Below are 20,299 nucleotides of genomic sequence, written 5' to 3'. Positions count from 1 at the left end.
AGGAATGAGAGGTGGATTCATGCAGATATTCTGGGAATCGATCCAAGGCTAAAGAACAGGGGAGAAGGGGGTGGGGGTGGGGGGAGTCTCAGAAGCAGCCAGAAATTTTCAGATAGCCAGAGACAAAGTGAAAGCCCTGTGTAAGAATCTGTTGACATATTGGAGAAAGGCAACCCATAGCTTGGGAGATTTAAGATCTGAAGCAAAACTTTTTGAGGGTTGCTTACGGTGACATAAAGCTATAAAAATACATGTTTTTTTCCTCCAATAATACTTTGAGTGATTTGCTTTATTGTATTCTTTTGCGATATCCACCTTTTTTCCCCCACCACTTCTTCTGCTCTTTTTAAATGAATGCCCTAGGAAGTCCTATGAATTTGAAGATTTGTTGCAGTCCTCTTCTGAGAATGGCCGAGTGGATTGGTATGCTCAAAGCAAGATGGCCCTAACCCGCACTTTATCAGAGGAAAACGTCTATGAAGATATTCTAGGTAGGCATTCTGGAGATGAAAAGCAACTATGGTGACCTCACTGCTTGTACGTTAACTCTGTGGATGAGTGAATATTTAGTGCAAGTGTATGCAGCATTTTTCAAACCAAAGGTTTTAGTATCGAGTAGTATGGACTAGTTTTCTAGAAGATAAGAAGGGTAGAAATTACAATACTGCTGTGTAAGAGTAAGAATAGGCAACCAACAGTTTTCCTGGTATTGTTGAATTCTTAATTTCTGCAAACCTGAATGTTGCCATGCTATTTGGGTCTGATCAGAATTCGACATCTGGAAAGCTGGGAGTTGTTAGCTTGCATGTTTAAAATAACATCTCCTTGGTGTATTAGGGCATGTAAATACATAATTTTTGAGGTTACAACCGATTTTTATGGCATGCAATATTGTCTTATTTGTAGGAATAATATAAAGTGCATGACAGAACTGTAACCCTGGCAAGTCAACAGCAAACAGTAGATGAAACCAACATAAGCTAATATGAGAAAAGGACAAAGTACATTATTTCAGTGGTGTGTGTATTTGTCAAAGCAAGGCAGACATTAGCATGTATATGTATGCTGCTTCCTTGAGTAAAACCTGATCCAAATGTGATCCATCACTTTGCTCGTATGTAGTAATTAACGAGTTCTAAACAAGTTGTTAATACTCACCTTAAACTAAAGTAATAGACACAATCCAACATAGAACAAAATGTGAAAATCAATAGGCAAAAAAGCAGTTTACTGATTGACTCATAATACTAAATAAAGATTTTTTTAAAAAATTACTCTTTGATGAATAAGTATTGCTGAACGCATTGTAAGCCGCCCTGAGTCTCTGGAGAAGGGCGGCATATAAATCAAATTAAAATAAAAATAAAAATAAAAAAATAAAAAAAAAGTTGGAATAGGCTAAGCAGTAAACCGTATGCTAAGCCCAAAATAAAGAAATTGCATTATAGATTTAATATGATATGTGAATCCAACTTCTATGTTGAATTGTGCCTGTGAGAAGTTGAACATTTCCAGCTTTAGAACACATCTTTAGCACATTCTCCTGCTTTCAGCACATTTCAGCACTTTATTTTTAATATTTTCTTTTCTTCCAAAACTATTCTTCAATTTTCCTTTCCTTTTCCCCTCATGCCATCCAGTCATGATGTTGGCATTGGCTACTGATGTTCAGGTATGACAATCACTCTTTTTTAAAAAAAAAAAATGAATGAAGAATAATTGTTGGATCCTGGTTTAAAAGCTTATTTTGGACCAGTCATTCTCTTTCAGAGGTTTTTTAGGAGGGATGGATAAAATTGCTTTCTCATAGTGTAGCATTAAAACCAACTTTCTGCAAAGTTGAATGCATATTCATTCGTTAGATGCAGCTGTTTACAAATTCAGAATAAGAAACTACTGTAATGAATGTGGTATAAAAGTTTGAATAGCTTTCTAGTTGAATTATTGTTACTTTTTTAATGTATAATTATCAGTAAGATCCACAGAGATATGACTCCTTAAAGGTGCAGGTGGAAACAATTCCACAAGTGAACAAATACCCTGATTATTCTAACACTCAGGTTGTGACCTTCAATCACCTTAGGCTTCCCTAAGTAGCCATCTGAATATCTATCTGAAAATGAAGAGAATTCACTTTTACAAAGCATGATAAGGTATTTAAAATCTGTATATGCTTCCAGCTAGCGAATTTACTTGGGAGGAAATACTGTCAAGGAATGGAACATATATGGAAGTCAAGGCACATCATGGAAGACCGCAAAAGAGTAAAATATCAGGAAATGGTCACAGCTGCAAAACAGAATCCACAGATCAGTGCAAATAACTTGCTGAAAAGATTAGGTGATACTGGAGTAGCTCCTCAGGTGCACAATGCAGTGTTGCTTACATAATAAGTACCTGCACAAAAACATTCTCAGAAGGAAACCTTTGTCTCCGAGTTCAGGTTTGTCTAAAAATGTAAAGAAAACCTTGATAAGTCTGAAATGTTTGGGAACAAAGTACTTGGAGACCAGTGCCACAAAAACCACACAATTGTTTAGACAAAAAAGGACGAAGCCTTTATGGAAAAGAATACTTTGCCAGCTGTTAAGCATAGAGGTGGTCTGATTATGTTTTGGGATTGGGTGATAACAGTGGCACAGGAAATACTGTGTTGACAAAAAGAAGAAAGAATTCAATTAACTGCTAACATATCCTTCACATTTGTATTATGTGGAGATTGTTTTGATTTAGGGATATATTGGTGTAGGGTTTCCTGCCTAAGCAGAGGGTTGGACTAGAAGACCTCCAAGGTTCCTTCCAACTCTGTTGTTCTGTTCTGTTCTGTTCTGTTCTGTTCTGTTCTGTTCTGTTCTGTTCTGAAACATAATTAACCAGGGGGTGCCTGACTTTTTCATCCAATTGTATGTACACTGCTTTTAGCGCCTGGAAGAAGAACAAGTTTCAGTCTAATAAATATATTAGTCAGTCCTTCCCATCCTGATGCACCCTAAATAGATTGATTTGCAGATCATCTACTCATAGAGCTGAATTTATAGTTCCATGTACAGGTAGTCCTTGACTTACAATGGTTTGTTTAGTGACCATTCAAAGTTACAACGGCACTGAAAAAAGTGATTTATGAACATTTTTTCACATGACTGTTGATGTGTGATCATCTCCATCCCTGTGATCAAAATTCAGACACTTGGCAACTTAACTCATAGTTATGATGATTGTAGTATCCTGGGGTCATGTGGTTACCTTTTGCCACCTTTTGACAAGCTAAGTCAATGGGAAAGCCAAATTCACTCAACAACGGTGTCACTAACTTAACCACTGCAGTGGTTCACTTAACAACTACTGAAAACAAAGTCGTAAAATGGGGCAAAATTCACTTAACAAATGTTTCACTTAGCAACAAAAGTTTTGGGCTCAATTGTAGTTGTAAGCGAGGACTCTTGCATATGCTGGTGGTAGTTTATGAATGATACGGAATCTCATTCTGCCCACAAATGTCATTTCCAAATTCCTAGGAAAAAGTTGCATTTTGTTTTATGTGCATTTATTGCCTTGGTTTTCAATTCCAGATTTACCAGCAAAAGAAAACCCCTATGAAGATATCGAGACAAATAGTCATTGCCTAGGGAAGAAATGTGGCCTGAACTTTCCAGCATCTCCTTCTTCTATTCCTGGCACACCCACAAAGGTAACCTGGTCTAATCTGAACAGCCACTGCCCCCAAGCTATACATTTTGACTGTTATTATGGAGATTCAGTGGTCAGAAATTGATACCTTCAGGGAAGAAAATGACTAATCCTTTGTTCAGCTTGGTTTCCCATCTTGGATTAACTCCCTAAGGGAGTTTATCTCTCCCCCCCCCCAACTGAATTTGGTGACTTTAAAGGAGTAAAACTAAGCTTTCTGAATCATAATGGTTTTCTGGATTTAGAAATAGGGCACTCTAGACTTGTTCTTACTGTAGATATTTATTGATAGGTAAGGTAAAGGTTCTCCTCGCACATATATGCTAGTCGTTCCCAACTCTAGGGGATGGTGCTCATCTCCGTTTCAAAGTCAAAGAGCCGGCGCTGTACGACAACGTCTCCGTGGTCATGTGGCCGGCATGACTAAACGTCAAAGGCACACGGAATGCTATTACCTTCCCACCAAAGATGGTCCCTATTTTTCTACTTGCATTTTTTACATGCTTTCAAACTGCTAGGTTGGCAGAAGTTGGAACAAGTAACGGGAGCTCACCCCATTATGCGGCACTAGGGATTCGAACCGCTGAACTGCCGACCTTTCGATCGACAAACTCAGAGTCTTAGTCACATTTATTGATAGTGCTTGCCAATTCGTAACCATAAAGAAATTCTGTAAAACCATATACCACATTTCTAGGGTTGGCTGGAAAGTGGAAGTTTGGAAAAAACAGGAGACTTTGTTACCTGTGAAATCATTCTTTCTGACTATGAGCTGCTGAGGGATCTTGTTGAATATTTGTGGGCAAAGTCAGGGGCCACAACTCAGCCTTGCAGCTTTCTGGAGGACTGTAGGTAGCCTTCTGTTGACCTCATAAGAAGAGGTGGAATTCATTTCTCAATCCTTTTTATGGAGATTAAGAATGGGAATAGGGAGACAGCTGGGCAACCAACTCATTCTCAACTTTAATACCGCTTGCCCTCCAAATAGTCTAAAATTCAGGTTGCCAAGCAGTACTTCAAAATATGATGGTTGAGCAGCTGGATTATAGTAGTGAGATTTTAGGTTTATTTATGAGAAGGATTGACAGCAATCTTCTATTTCCAGTTCAAACTCAAAGCCACTGTTGTAAATCCCGATTTTTTTCCTTCACATTTTGGGAGCTGTATCTTGGATTACTGGGAGGTATGCATATGGCTTGTGTGCCATGGAATTTTACACTTCCATTCTTTGAAGAGTTTTGGGGATTTTCAGTACTTGGTGGTAGCAAAAATACTGTCCTGTTCACTACCACCACTATCTATATTCAGGCATAGCGGAGGAGAGGTTAGATCAGAAGTTGAAATTCCCTATATAAAAATAAGATGAATGGCCATCAATAGAGCAAAAGACAGAGAATACTGATTAATATATAAAGTACAAGGGGCTCCATTAATGAAGAATTGTATGCTTAAACAGAAATGCTCTTGCAAATATTTATGCATATATATGTATTTGATAATTTAGTTACCACCTTTAGAGCGCTCCATGGCTTAGGACCGGGGTACTTACGAGACCGCCTTCTGCCACCAATAGCCTCTCACCGCCCAGTACGCTCCCATAGAGAGGGGCTTCTCAGGGTGCCGTCAGCCAAACAATGTCGACTGGCGGCCCCCAGGGGGAGAGCCTTTTCTGTGAGGGCACCCACCATCTGGAACGAGCTCCCCCCAGAGATACAGAAGATTCCGGATCTGCGCACTTTCCGCCGTGCCCTCAAAACATTCCTGTTTCAGCAGGCCGGCCTGGCCTAACTTTCCCTTTATATTGCTTTTTGATTTTATTTTAAACTGGGATGTCTTGAATTATCTAGGACCAGAATGTTTAGTATATTTTAATTGGTTTTTTATTATTAACGTTTGTATTACATGTATTTTTATCGTTCGCTGTTCACCGCCCTGAGTCCCTTAGGAATAGGGCGGTATATAAATTTAATAAATAAATAAATAAATAAATAAATAACCTATTTGGGATTTTTATTTAAATCCGCCCTATCTCCATAGGACTCAGGTGTGCAAAGGTTAAGTTGCTGTAGTATAGAGACAGAAAACTCTGTGTTACTACTGTCTACTAATCCCTAACTGTTTTCCAGATAATATAGGAATAAATCGGGAAAAATATTAGTCTTTTTGGATGTACAGAGGAGTTTTGGGCAGGGAGGGATCTGTGGAGGGAGTTCATTTTGGCAACTGCACACTGTACTTTTGATATTCAGTCTGGAGATAAGATTCAGTGTAGCTGGCAGCTGATATTATCTTCCAAGTGATGGGGGATTATTTTTTGTTTTGTTTCCTATCTTAATACATCCTGCTTTCCTTTTAATGCCTTTAACAGAATGAGAATGTGGTCTGAGGGGCGTTTGGTGCTCTCTGAGCTTGGTTGTTTTCTTGCAGATGTTTCATTACCCAAACTAGGTAACATAATCAGCGCTGATTATTTCAACCCTGAGCTAGAAATACTGTCCTTAGAATGTGGTCTGTTGGAGAGAGTGATGATGGTGATGAAAATACTGAAGGCATTAGCTGAGTTACCTTTATTCGGGCAGCTCCATATCCAATTCTAGCAGTTTAGGTCTAAGGCTGGTCTAGACTCAATCCATTAGAAGAGTTAAGCACACACAAGAGATATGCAAAGGAAGAATCTGCTGTGCAAATGAGTTTCAGTCAAAATAGAGCAGAAAGGGACCTTGGAGGTCTTCTAATCCAGCCCCTGCTCAAGCAGGAACCCTTTCAGACTGTCCAGTCTCTTCTTAAAAACCTTCAGTGATGAAGCACCCACAACTTCTGAAGGCAAGCTATTCCACTGGTTAATTGTCCTCACTGTTGGGAAGTTTCTCCTTAATTCCAGGTTGTTTTCTCCTTGATTAGCTTCCATCCATTGTTTCTTCTCCTGCCCTCTGGTTTATTTGGTTTAAATAGAAGTTTACCTTTAAGCACTAAATTGTACTAGAAACGGTAGTGACTACAAAAGTCATAGGCACCTAGTGTATTGTAACTGAAATTTTGTTTGAAGCTGGAGTGAGGAGAAAGATTGAGAACTTGGCCAATATTTCTGGTCTGAATAAACTGGAAGAAATTTTGCAGTTCTGCGAAATTAGTAACTTTGCAGTTATTAATCCTTGAGTTCATTTGTATGTATTTTGTAGATGGGTGTTTGAAAAAGGGAAAAATAGAGACAATTCCTCACAAACTTCATTGTATAGATACTTCCATCAAATCATAACTCTGAAGTATTTTAAAAAAGCATCTAGGGATAGAATAGACATATGATGATGTATATATATGATGGCAAATATGTATGTATAAAGGAATGATTTTATACTTATGGACAATGTAATCATATTATACCATGGTGGCAGGATTGTATATTTTATTTGTGTATTAGTGTATAGAATATATTAATAAAAATTATATATATAATAAAAAAGCATCTAGAACTACAACTGGGTCATTACAAGGAGTTTTTTTTTTTTAATTATCTCACAAAGATGGTGTTGGAAGAAATTTCCTTCTGGGTTGAGTTCCAAAAGGGGGAAAAGACACTGGAAACATGGAGACTGTTTGGAAAGATGGTTTTAATGGTGGACGGATCACATGCCTTGAAGATGCTGGGTGAAGAAAAAAAAAAGGGCCGAGATGCTGAGAGTGGCCTGGTTTTATGCCCTCTCTGGGCCCCACCCTAGACCGTCTTGTTCCTGTGTAAGAAATGCACTCTGATTGGTGGTCAGACTCCCAGGGGGCCATGCAGGGGCAACTCTGTAGGCTCTGAGTCCCAAGCTTAGCTGAGCCTTGCTAGGTGATATAATCTTTCCAGGTGTCATGTGGTGAGTTTCTGTTGCTAGATGGGTCCTATTATGTCCTGGAGGCCATGTCTTTTGTGTTGCGGATGAGCTGGCTCAGGCCTTAATGGCCCATTGACAAAGATGTGTGTGGGGGGGCTGAGTTTCTGCCTCCCTTTTAGGGGAAATATTCTGCCCTTTTAATATTTCCTAAAATGTTTCATTTTTCTATGAGAGGGATCGGTGCTAACTTCCTACAATGGAAAAATTATTTTATTTATTGCTTGCATTCTGTAAGAAATAATGCAAACAGGAACCAACTAATTAGTAGTCTGATTTGTTATGTAGTTAGCACTTAATAAGTTTTCTACTACTGCTCATTGAAGAGAGAAGAATTTCATTCAGTTGTGAACTTATTTCACCATATTGGTCTTTTGTAAATTAAAAAAGAAAGTCACAATTGCTGTAATTGCAATCAATACCTGGAGTTGCTTTAGTAACCCCGATTTTGCTTTGTTATGCTCTCACAACAACTTTATTCCAGCGTTTCCAGGAGCCAGAATTTGAAATTGGTTTTCTTGTGCCCAAAGCTAAGATTTGACCTACTGTGTCCTAAGAAGCTCATGAACCAGTGCCAGACCATCCTGTTGTTTTACTGGATAAAATCGATAGCTAAATAACAGGGTCAGGGAATGCACGGTCCATAAATATGCAATTGTATGGTTGCTTAAACTTGCTTCTGAAGCCACTGGTGATGAGCATTGGCTGAGAGGCTATTGGACTATATAACATCTGGGTCTGATGTGGTACAACAGCTCCTTATTTTTCCTATCCAAGTGTCTGTGGTTGCTTCGCTGGTTAGTTTTGTTGGCTCAGTTCCATAGAGCTCCTGAAAGCTTGTTGTGCAAGCTGTAAGAGCTGTTTCTGTCATGCTAATGAGACTTCTCAGCAAACTGGTGGAAAATATATCATTTCCCCCCTCCCCCCTTCTATTGACCAGCTAGATAATCCTGTGGGGGAAAAAGTCTAAGCAAGTGTTAAAAGTTTTTTGGGCGCTAATAATCAGCCAAGTATTCTTGCAACTAATGTTTTGATGTTTCTTATTTTGATTTTTTTTAAATCATGGAGAAATGCAGTGTCTGATGCTCCCCATTTCCCCCATTGTGGTCTATCTCCTTAGGTCCTCTCTAAGCCCATCTTCTTTAGGCAGAACTCAGAACGCAGAAGTTTCAAATTGTTAGACATACGGAAACCCAATCGGGATGGGACTTATTCTCCTTCCAAAATCAGCCCTCCTTCCACTCCTAGCAGTCCTGACGATACTTTCTTCTCCTTGGGTGATTCTCAAAATGGCAAGAAAAGAAGGAAAATTTCCAAGGTATTTTGTTTTCTTTAAAGATTTTATTTGCTGACTTAGAAAGGACTGTGAAAGATTAGAAGCAGTGTTCAGAAATTGTTATTTTAAGTCTTGTCTAGGGAATTAAGTATTAATTTCACGTTTGTGATCCTGAAAATTCTCTGAATCTTGAGAGTCTTTTAAAATTAAGCTTATACATTACCCTCCACAATTGAGCAATGTAAATAGTAAATGATTAAAATTAATAAAACAATAACATTAATCATCATCTGAAGGTTATAGGGCAGTGATGAGTAACCTTTTCCAGACCGAGTGCCCAAAGCGCACACCCAGACCCCCAAAATGCAATGCGTGCTGGCCCCCCGTGCATGCTCCCCACGTATGCATGCACAGCCCCCTGCAGTGCCCCACCTTGCGCATGCGGGCATCCCCACACGTGCTCCACCCCCCTATGCATGTCCAACAGAAGTCTGTCACAGTCCTTCGGGATAAGGCTGATAAGCACCCACCTTTATCTCCCTTGACACGCTGCCAAAGACCTAATTGGCAATTAGCTTTGCAAGGTCACATGGAGCACAGAGTCAAAACGGAGCTTCAGAATTTAAACTGACCAGAACGAACAAAGTTGCTTCCTGCAAAAGCTCATTTCCCTTTGCTCCATCTTTATGTCTTATGGGTGGGGCCAATCATCTACAAGCCTTACTCCCGAGTCACCCCTTTTGTCTTAACTGTTCTTGCCTTCTCTCAGCTCTGCGCATGTGCGCACTGGGAACAGGTTCCCCCTGTTCCTCTGCCTCGCTGATGTGAGACTCTGGAGGCTCCGGAGTCAGCACATAACTCCCAGATAGCCCTGGCCCATCTCTGCCTCCATCGCAGAGCCTTCGTCTGAGCCTTTCCCAGACTCCAGGACTGGCCATGTTCCTCCCCAGCCTCCTTACTGTCCGACTCTGCTGCCAGCTCCATAGGCTGCCGACAGACCACAACAAGCATTTACTTTTTCTTCTTTACGTTAAGCAGCTGGTGTTAAAAATCAATGCTATTTATGAGGCTCGAAGAGGGAAGAAGCGAGTCAAAAGACTGTCACAATCTACGGAGTCTAGCTCAGGGAGAGGTAAGGAAAGACTGTTGCTGGACCACTGGTTTTGCGGGCAGCTTGACCTGGACCTGGCTTTTGTGCCTTCTCAGTATAGTCCGATATTAAAGGGATCACTTTAATAACAGCCAGTTATAAAGGACATGATGCTACTGCCTCAGTTGCCTCTTTTCTATATTGAGCCGTGGTGGCACAGTGGTTAGAATGCAGTACTGCAGGCTACTTCTGCTGATTGCTGACTGCCAGGAGTTTGGCAGATCGGATCTCACCAGGCTCAAGGTTGACTCAGCCTTCCATCCATCCAAGGTCGGTAAAATGAGGACCCAGATTTTGGGGGGCAATATGTTGACTCTCTAAACTGCTTAGAAAGGGCTGTAAAGCACTATGAAGCAGTATATAAGTCTAAGTGCTATTGCTATTTAGAACTACTTGCCCTATATCCTAGTACTGTTACAGGGTACATTTGAGTTGGCAGACTTCAGACTTAACTGTTCTACTTGGTCTTTTACAGTAGGAGCCATCATTCGTTAACCAAAGCAAGGTTCAAAAAGCATTGCTTTTTGGCTGCTCCCTGAGCATCTTTCAATTAGGAACTGAGCTCATTGTCCTTTTGTACAAAATTCCTCCCTTCATTTTCCAATCTTTCTTCATTTTCACAACCTAATTTTAGTGATGTTTGGGGTTGCTCCCAGTAAGCAAAAATCTGAATGGTTTACTGTGGTTTTCTAGAAATTTTTTTGTAATTCCTGACTTATCTTCTGGCTACCCCAACTAAGACAGCCTATATTTTGGGGTATAAGAGATCTTGTGAGAACTGATTCCGTGATCCATTCTAGGTTTTGCTTATTGCTTATTGCTATTCAGAAAACAATAAGTATTTTTTTAGAAAAGCGATGTTTACTGTTCTTTTCTATTTCCTCCTAGTTACAGATGAAAATAGTGAATCAGACAGTGACACAGAAGAAAAACAAAGAGGTATCAATTGGGAGATAAACTTTAAAGAAGGTTATTGATTCTTGGATTGAAAGTTGTGGATTTTCCCCTTCTAGTTTTTTTTTCCCTGCCCAAAATAACAGGATATGTTTTATGCCTGTAGTGGCCTTCAATTATTGCAAAAGTGAATTATTGATTATTTGTCTGTTATGATGGCTACATGAACATTCATATCCCTAAAAAAAGTTCATTATCCAACATACAGCCCAATCTTTAAAATGTGTACTTAGAAGTCAATATTTAATGAGTTTTATATCCTAATGCAGCTTTTCCAGACCTGGAGCCTTTCAGATGGTGTCAGACCACAAATCCTACAATTCCCAGTCAGTTTAGCCAGTGCCCATGGTAGCTGGGAATTCTGGGATTTGTAGTCCAAACATAAGTTCCAGCTTGGGGAAAATGCTCCAATAAATGTGTTTAGGACTATAGATGTTATAGGTAAAAATAAAGCTCTGTGTTAAAAGTGTTTCAGTTGTATGGATGAACTGCAATTGCAATCAGTTGGTGAAGTTCAATATCCTTATATTTAATAATTGATATATGCTACCACTCTAGAACATATCACTTATTTTCCAGACTATGCTGTTTCTACTGAAGGTTGTTCAAGTCTGGCCATTTCAGGAGTGAGCCAGCATATTTCCAACTCTTGGGCTATGTGCTCTCTCCTTTCATTTTCCGCAAAAAAAATAAAAAATAAATGTCATATCCACCAACTAACAACATTACATTTTTTTCTTGATTCTCTCTGTATAATGTTTCAGAATGTTTTGATATCCTGGTTACAACACAACATAATTCCAGAATATTTAGGTTGACCTTTCTGAACTCTGGTGCCCTTCAGTTGGGTGGATTTCAGCACTTACGATTATCACCTTACAAGGTCCTTCCTTGGGAATGCTTCATATTGACGTTCACACATCTGGAGGATGACCAGGTTAAGAAAGGCTGGCTGAGTTCATGGTGAATATGTAGTTTGAAGTAAGACAGAACTTCTAATTGCTGTGGGAACCACACCCAATCAGTTGTGTTGATTTTGTTGGCTTACCTTTTGTGTAGCTCACAGTCAACGCCTTGTTCATGTAAAATCTCGCCTGAAGCAAGCCCCCAAGTATCACACCTTGGAGAGAGATCTGATCGAGTATCAAGAGAGGCAGCTCTTTGAATATTTTGTTGTAGTGTCATTACACAAGAAACAAGCTTGCGCGCCATACGTCCCTGAAGTTACCCAGCAGTTTCCATTAAAGGTAGGACATATGATGGAGATAGCCTGTTCAGAGAGAAGCAAAGGAAAGATTGCTCTGCTCTGTTGGCTTAAGATTCTAGAAGTTGAGACTCCACACATCTTGGGGGATGCCAGATTAAGGAGGTTGACCTACCCGGAGGTGGGCAGCCAAGGGTCCACAACATTTTTTGGGAGAGTGATAGTCACAAAAGACAGGGCAGTGAAGCAAGTGAATGGGCTAGAACAGTGATGGCGAACCTTTTCGGCACTGAGTGCCCAAACCGGAACGCCGGAAACCCAAAGACCAGCTGGCCGTTGCACATGCATATGCCAGCCACTTGGTCTTCACGCGTGCCAGAGCGCCGGAAACCCAAAGACCAGCTGGCTGGTGCGCATGCATGTGCCACTTGGATTTTGCGCACGCTGGAGCAGCAGAAACCCAAAAACCACTGGCCTGCGTGCACATGCGCACCGGCCAGCTGGCCTTTGGGTTTCCGGTGTTCCTGCACACACGAAGAACAGCTGGCATGTGCACTGGAAACCAGAAGACCAGCTGGTGATGGCGCTCGTGCCCACAGAGAGGGCCACCAGAGAGCGCTGGTGATGGCGCTCGTGCCGACAGAGAGGGCTCTGCGTGCCACCTCTGGCATGCATGCCATAGGTTCGCCATCACGGGGCTAGAACTTTCCAATGTATCCCTATCAGTGGTAGGTTTCTCCCGGTTCGGTCCGGTTCGGCAGAGCCGGTAGCGGTGACAATATGACGTCAACGAACAGGTTCTCCCCTCCCCCCCACCCACGTTATTCTTACCTTTTATTTGGCCCAACCCCCAATCTATTGCTGCCTCCTGAGTCCCAGCTGATGACTAGAGGGAAAAAAACTGTTTAAACTCTTGCCGGGGGGCTTCAAAGGGCCGTCCTACAGCTGATCAGTGTTAAAAGCAAACAAATGAGTCGGGTCGTAAGTGCAAGGACTGGTTGTAAGTGCGAGGACCTTCCAGAAACGACTCTGACCAGTTAGCCACGCCCACCTAGTCACATGACCTCCAAGCCACACCCACAAAATAAGCCACGCCCACAGAACCGGTAGTAAAAAAAATTAGAACCCACCCCTGATCCCTACGTTTTAAGGTGAAGCTTGTTGCTGTCTACTTTCTTAAAACAATGCTGAGTCTATTTCTGGATTTCAATTACAGGTTTTGTGTCCCTTTCCTGAGGCGGATGCAAATCTGTGCTGCTGATTTAAGCAGTTGTGCTCATAACTAAACACTGGGGACTGTATGCAGCCTATTATTTTACATGGCTCGCTCCCTACCAGACCTGAGGCAGTTTTCTTTGTCTGTTGATAACTCTTAACAGAATGAAAATTCTAAAAATAAGGACATCAGCATTGGTGAGGCAAGTAGCTAAAAGATAGAGGAAATCTGCAATATAAAGGAATTCTCAAGATGTGGCTGTAAATGGGAAGGAGGAGGGAGGGAGACTGGTTGGTTGAGTGACACACACACACACACACACACACACACACACATTTGTTAGACAAAGATCAGGTGAGCTAGGCAAACAACTATGTTAATACCCTCCAGACCAGAGGTCTTCAAACTTGGCAGCTTTAAGACTTGTGGACTTCAACTCCCAGAATTCTCCAGCCAGCTATGCTGGCTGGAGAATTCTGGGAGTTGAAGTCCACAAGTCTTAAAGCTGCTAAGTTTGAGGACCTCTGCTCCAGACGGATGTATATTTTCTGTCATCACTTCTCTATTTATTTAGGAAGCCAGGTAGATGGAAAGGGGAGGAAAAAAAGTCATGCAATTTTACTTTACCTAAACAATTAAAAACATCTCCTCCTTTTCTTCTGCTAGCTTGAACGCTCCTTCAAATTCATGAGGGAGGCCGAGGACCAGCTGAAGGCCATTCCGCAGTTTTGCTTCCCTGATGCAAAAGACTGGACTCCTGTTTCTCAGTTTAGCAGGCACGTTAAAGGATGGTCCCTTTCTTCCCTTCTTGCCAGCTCCTACAACCTGCCATTATGCATAGCCAATTGGATTTAATTCTGTTTTAAATTATTTTAAATTTTGTATTGTATGTATTTTAATTTGGCTGTGCACCGCCCTGAGTCCTTCGGGAGAAGGGCGGTATACAAATTTAAATAATAATAATAATAATAATAATAATAATAATAATAATAATAATAATAATAATAATAATAATAACAACAACAACGCTAGCTTTATTTGTACCAGATTGTTTTTTTTATGATAACAGTTGAAACAGGGGTGGGCTTTAAAAATTTTAGCAAGATGTTCTCTGCTCAGTTGCTGGGTGGGCGTGGCCATGGTGGGTGTGGCCTAGTTGGCCTCCTGCACCATGGCAGGGGGGGCGTTTTTGCCCTCCCCAGGTTCTGGAGGCTTTCCTTGAGCCTCCAGGAGGGCGAAAACAGCCTCCCCAAGCTCCAGAGGCCCTCTGGAGGCCAGCCTTCCCGAAATTCCAGTAGGCCTGTTTTTCGCCCTCCCTGAGCCTCCGTGCACACCCTGCACTTACCTGCATCCAAAATGGGCCACGTGGGGACTCCTGGGAGGGGAGGGGTGGGCGTGGCCAGCTAGGAGTGGGATTTGGAGGTTCTCCGAACTGCACAGAATCTTAGCTAGAGGTTCTCCCGAACCCCAAGCAGCCCATCCCTGAGTCAAAATCAATTTTGACTTCAGCGTGAACAACTGAAGAACAAACACAAAATTTGTGGTTGGAAATATTTAGGGAATCAATGCATTTATTCAGCCATCCAATCCATTCTTGTTTTGTCTTTGACTGAAGCAAGGTGTGTAACATGAAAGCTACAGAATTAGTCACAAAATTAGCGTAATTTTAAAGTAGTCCTTATGTATAATCTGTACAAAGAACTACAATGTTAAATAGGTATAACTGCACACATCTATCTAAACATTGCCAAGAAAATTGCATGGACTTGTCCAGGTAGTTGCCAGTGGTCAAGATTGATTTGAAAGCACACATGACCTCCAACAAAAGAATAGTGGTGCAACGGTTAAAAGAAATGGGTGAGAAATCAGGAAGCCATGAGTTCTAATCCTACCTTAGGCCTAGAAGCCAGCTGGGTGTCTTTGGGACAGTCACTATGTCTCAGCCCTAAAAAGAAGGCAAGAGTAGACAAATATATCATAAAGTTCATATAAAATATAAGTATCCAAAATACTTTAAAGGTATGACTTTTAAAAACTATACATCTGGCCATCTCCACCCCAAATCTGGATTCATTAAGTGGCAATTCAGGGTTAACAGCAGCACTGCAGAAATGGTACTTACACCCAGTCCCCAAAGTAATGGCTGTTGTAGCAGTCCTGTGGCCGTGTGATCAAATTTGAGTGCTTGGTACAGATAAAGACAACTTAATCTGGTCTCATTCATGGCCTGGAAATGAGATGAAAGCAAAAACAGCCAGCTAGAGATGCCCCCAAACAGTGAGATAGGTGGTATAAAAATGTAACATAGGGGAATGACAGAAAAATGATATTGTCAAGGTAATTTTATGCTGCGACTAAGTAGTAGCTTAGTAGGGAAAGGCAATTAGTAGGGATGCACAATGGAATTAGTATTCCTCTAATAAAAAACCATTTTGAGTTATTGGGGGAAAAGGCAGAATGTAATCATAATAGAGAAATAAATAATAAAAATGAAAGAATCCCTAAAACAAAAACAACTATTTTGATCCAAAAGATATACAAATAGAGAGCCATGTAATTACCTTGATCCTATTTAGAAGAATGGAATGCAATGCAATGGAATGGAATGGAATAGAATAGAGCTGGAAGGTACCTTGGAGGTCTTCTAGTCCAGTCACCTGCTCAAGCAGGAGACCCTATACCAGTGTTTCTCAACCTTGGAAGCTTGAAGATGGGTGGACTTCAACTCCCAGAATCCCCCAGCCAGCAGCAGAGTTGAAGTCCACCCATCTTCAAGCTTCCAAGGTTGAGAAACACTGCCCTATACCATTTCAGACAAGTGGCTGTCCAGTCTCTTCTTAAAAACCTCCAGTGATGAAGCACCCACGATTTCTGAAGGCCAGCTGTTCCACTGGTTAATTGTTCTCACTGTTAGGAAGTTCCTCCTTAATTCCAGATTGCTTCTCTCTTTGATTAGTTTCCAACCATTGTTTCTTGTCCTGCCCTCTGGTGCTTTGGGGAATAATTTGATCCCCTCTTCTTTCTAGCATGAATGAATGACGATTATTTTCCTTTGTCTTTTCCTTTGCCATATGAGATCTTAATTAGGATGATGGCATATATATCATGCATGTTTGCTGTGAAGTGTAAGGGCATCACAGAAATTTATATTGTTCTATTTAGGCTCGTAAAAAGAAAAAGATGTATGTATACTTAAAAAAATACATAAGTTATTTTTAATATCTATATGCATATTTTCTAGAACTGAAGATAACCTTGTCATTGAAAAAAGTTTCTTTAAAACTTTTTCTTTTTCAGTGAGACATTTTCATTTGTCTTGACTAGTGAAGATGGCAGCCGAAGATTTGGGTACTGCAGAAGAATACTGGTAACTATCTAGTTTCGTCTTCAGAAATTGAGTTGGATGGTCTCACAGGCCTCCTTTGCAGCGAGGGTGGGAAAGGTTTTGACCCACGCTTTGTGGCTGTTCTTGCTGAATCATAATTTTCTCTTTGTAGCCAAATCCAAGAATTTCTTCTTTGTCTCGTCGCTGTTATGGAATATCTGAAATCATGTAGCTAGAAAATTAATGGTATTTTTGTTTCTGTTTTAATGGAATGCAGTGCTTTATTCTGTAACTCCGTCAATCTTCTGCAATTTGCTGCTTTTTAGAGAAATTAGCCTTGGATTAGGATTATGGGAAACAATCTAGCACAGAGGTCTTCAAACTTGGCAGCATAGCTAGCTGGAGAATTCTGGGAGTTGAAGTCCACAAGTCTTAAAGCTGCCAAGTTTGAAGACCTCTGATAAAAGGATGGTAACTGTAAGTCAGAAAAAAGGTGCCTCGGAAGTGTATAGATAGTGCTTGACTTGCAAGCATTCGTTTAGTGATGGTTTGAAGTTACAACATCACTCAAAAAAGTGATTTATGATGGTTTTTCATACTTAATGACTGTTGCAGCATATCTGTGGTCATGTGATCAAAATTTGGTTCCTTGGCAATTGGCTTGTATTTATGACGGTTGCACTATCCGGGGGGGGGGGGGAATCATATGATCACACTTTTGTAACATTTCCAGCTGGCTTCTAATAATCAAAGTCAGTGGGGGAAGCCAGGTTCACTTAACCACCATGATTTAAAAAGTCATAAAATGAGACGTAACTAGAGGTGGTATTCAGCCAGTTCGGATCAGTTCGCCCGAACTGGTAGCGGAGATCGCGGGTGGGCCTGCCTACCTGCCCCGGCGCTATGCTGTCCTATTTAGCCACATTTTCAAGGCCGGGTGCATGGACAGAAGGCGCGTGCGCGGGGCGAACCATTGGTAACAATATCTGAAACCGACTGCTGGGCGTAACTCACTTAACAACTGCACTTAGTAATGGGAATTTTGGCCTCAGTTGTGGTCCTAAGTTGAGGACTATCTGTAGTAATAGGTTAAGTTGGAAGAACTGCTTTGTGCGTGGAATAGAAGGTTACTGTGATTTTTGGTTTCTTCTTGTTCATCACTGTCTGTTTATGTATATCTGTGTTGTGTCTGTCTCTCTTGAAAGCCCAGTGGGAAAGGGAAACGTCTTCCAGAAGTTTACTGCATTGTGAGCCGCTTGGGGTGTTTCAACCTCTTCTCAAAGGTGAGGGAGAAAGACCATGCAAACCGTCTCCAAAGCGAGTAGGGACGGAGGAGGAGAGAAAAGCCTTCTCTGGCCAGTTCCGGTCCATACTGACCATTGGAAGTGCAACTCAAACCAAGGATGAACACCTGGTCCCGACTAATAATTCAGTACAGTCGTTTCCTGTTGTCAGATAAGAATCTCACCCAAGTGCTTTTTAAAAAGGCCAGTTGTTTCTGCTTTGGAGGATGTTAAATGCATTTTTCTTCTTTTGCCAGAGAAAGTAGATATTACAAGAGATATGTGATTAACATTTCCTTCTGTTTGTTTGTTTTTTAAAGAAAGAAGAAAAAAGAAAATAGTCACCTAGAGCAGGGCTGTCCAACCTTGGCAACTTTAAGCCTGGAGGACTTCAACTCCCAGAATTCCCCAGCCAGCTGGCTGGGGAATTCTGGGAGTTGAAGTCCTCCAGGCTTAAAAGTTGCTGGCTGGGGAATTCTGGGAGTTGAAGTCCTCCAGGCTTAAAAGTTGCTGGCTGGGGAATTCTGGGAGTTGAAGTCCTCCAGGCTTAAAGTTGCTGGCTGGGGAATTCTGGGAGTTGAAGTCCTCCAGGCTTAAAGTTGCCAAGGTTGGACATCCCTGACCTAGAGAAGACAGGCAATTTGGATCAGAAAAGTATCCTCTCGGAGACGGAGACCATCATCTCCTCATTTTTTATTTGTACAATTTCCAATTTTTAAAATGGCTCCCAGACCTGCTAGGTACTTCCCACAGATAGTTAAATAAGTTTCAAAAGCAGTTTGGGAAGGGGACATATTGTCCAAGAATACATTTTCTGGACAGAAACGCATGGCACTGTCTACCCGCCAGCTATTCACTTAACTTGGAAGAAGAAGCAGTAACCCAACAACAGCACTAGGCACCTAAATGAAAGAGAAGGCTCTTCCCACCAGTAACTGTTTCATTCAAGTGGGATTCTGATGCTTGATTGTTTTGCGTGGCATCAAACAACGATATGACAACAACGAAAAGCTAGCAAGAGGAGAAAAATGAACAGATTCCTGAAGCAGAATACACAGTGTCCTCCTTTCTCTTTCTTTTTTCTCTGTTGTTCAGATCTTGGATGAGGTTGAGAAAAGACGTGGCATTTCTCCTGCCTTGGTCCAGCCGCTCATGAGGAGTGTCATGGAAGCCCCTTTTCCAGCCCTGGGTCGGACTATCTCCATCAAGAACTTCCTGCCTGGTTCTGGAACAGAAGTAATGCTGGCTGGGGAATTCTGGGAGTTGAAGTCCACTGAGGGCAAAAGCCACTGATCTAGACAGAACCACCCTTCAAAAGTAGATGAAGTAGCTAAACTTGCATGCTCGCAAGTTCTCATGTATATGTGTCAATGGTGGGATTCAGCCAGTTCAGGCCGGTTCAAGCGAACTGGTAGTTAAATTGTTGGCTGGCCCCGCCCCTTCTCACCCTGCCCCTTCCAGGAGTCCCCACACACTCCATTTTGGCTCCCAGGTAAGTGCAGGAAGGCCTCCTAGGCCTAAAATGGAGTGTGGGGAGCGGTGCACCCCCCCGGCCCATTTTTGCTCCCAAGGGGTACAGAAGGCCAAGTGCTGCCTGTCACACCCCTGGCCACGCCCACCATGGCCACGCCCACCCATCCATTCATTAAGGCAGAGAACCATTGTTAAATTATTTGAATCCCACCACGTTTCCTTTTGAGTCCTTCAATTAACTGCTTTCTGCAGATTTTTTTTTCCCAAAAAGAAAAAGAAAGATGCTTGGTGCGTAGCAAAGTGCCAATCTCAATCTTGCAAGACACATTTAAAAATTAAAAATAGTAATTGCAGTCAAGTGTTTTTCTTTCAAGTCTAATTGTACTTGAAGGAGGTGGGGGGGAAAGGCAAGGTCAATGGGCAGGAGACATTCGTTGGAGGATATGGAGATCATAATTAGGAATCAGCATATTTGTTTCTTCCTGGTAGAAGATTCCAATGTGGAAATACATAGAATGGGGGAGGGGCTTTTGAATAAGGCAAATTTATGAAACAAATTTCCACTGGTCTGAAAAGGCTGCAGTTGGTATTCTCAGAGTCTTACTCCCCTTATTTACACATTTAATAATAGGGCTTATAGGTTGCTCAGGTCAGAACTGACTTGGAGTTGATTTTACATCTTGTATTGCTCCTGCATTCTTTGTTTCAGGTTATAGAGCTGTGTCGACCACTTGATTCAAGACTTGAACATGTTGATTTTGAGTCCTTGTTCTCCTCGCTTAGCATTCGGCACTTAAGCAGAGTCTTTGCTTCCTTGCTGTTGGAGAGACGGGTGATATTTATAGCAGACAAGCTCAGG

General features: G+C 41.5%; 1 protein-coding gene across 1 annotated transcript in view; it reads left to right on the top strand.

Moving 5' to 3' along the window:
• The window catches only part of DENND2A (DENN domain containing 2A), a 77,961-nt gene that overhangs the window by 39,771 nt on the left and 17,891 nt on the right, over positions 1–20,299 (top strand). The window contains exons 4-14 of the mRNA XM_070946651.1: positions 364–491; positions 3,570–3,688; positions 8,680–8,877; positions 9,871–9,967; positions 10,874–10,924; positions 11,999–12,186; positions 14,026–14,135; positions 16,657–16,726; positions 17,890–17,967; positions 19,063–19,203; positions 20,150–20,298. Of these exons, the coding sequence (XP_070802752.1) occupies positions 364–491; positions 3,570–3,688; positions 8,680–8,877; positions 9,871–9,967; positions 10,874–10,924; positions 11,999–12,186; positions 14,026–14,135; positions 16,657–16,726; positions 17,890–17,967; positions 19,063–19,203; positions 20,150–20,298 (1,329 nt within the window). The remainder of the gene's footprint in view (positions 1–363; positions 492–3,569; positions 3,689–8,679; positions 8,878–9,870; positions 9,968–10,873; positions 10,925–11,998; positions 12,187–14,025; positions 14,136–16,656; positions 16,727–17,889; positions 17,968–19,062; positions 19,204–20,149; position 20,299) is intronic.

This window comes from Pituophis catenifer, unplaced genomic scaffold (genome assembly GCF_029215685.1).
Source record: "Pituophis catenifer annectens isolate HBS135680 unplaced genomic scaffold, rPitCat1.0.hap2 SCAF_7, whole genome shotgun sequence".
NCBI lineage: Eukaryota > Metazoa > Chordata > Lepidosauria > Squamata > Colubridae > Pituophis > Pituophis catenifer.
The sequence above is the reverse complement of the archived record's forward strand: the minus strand, read 5'-3'. Positions and strand labels throughout refer to the sequence as shown.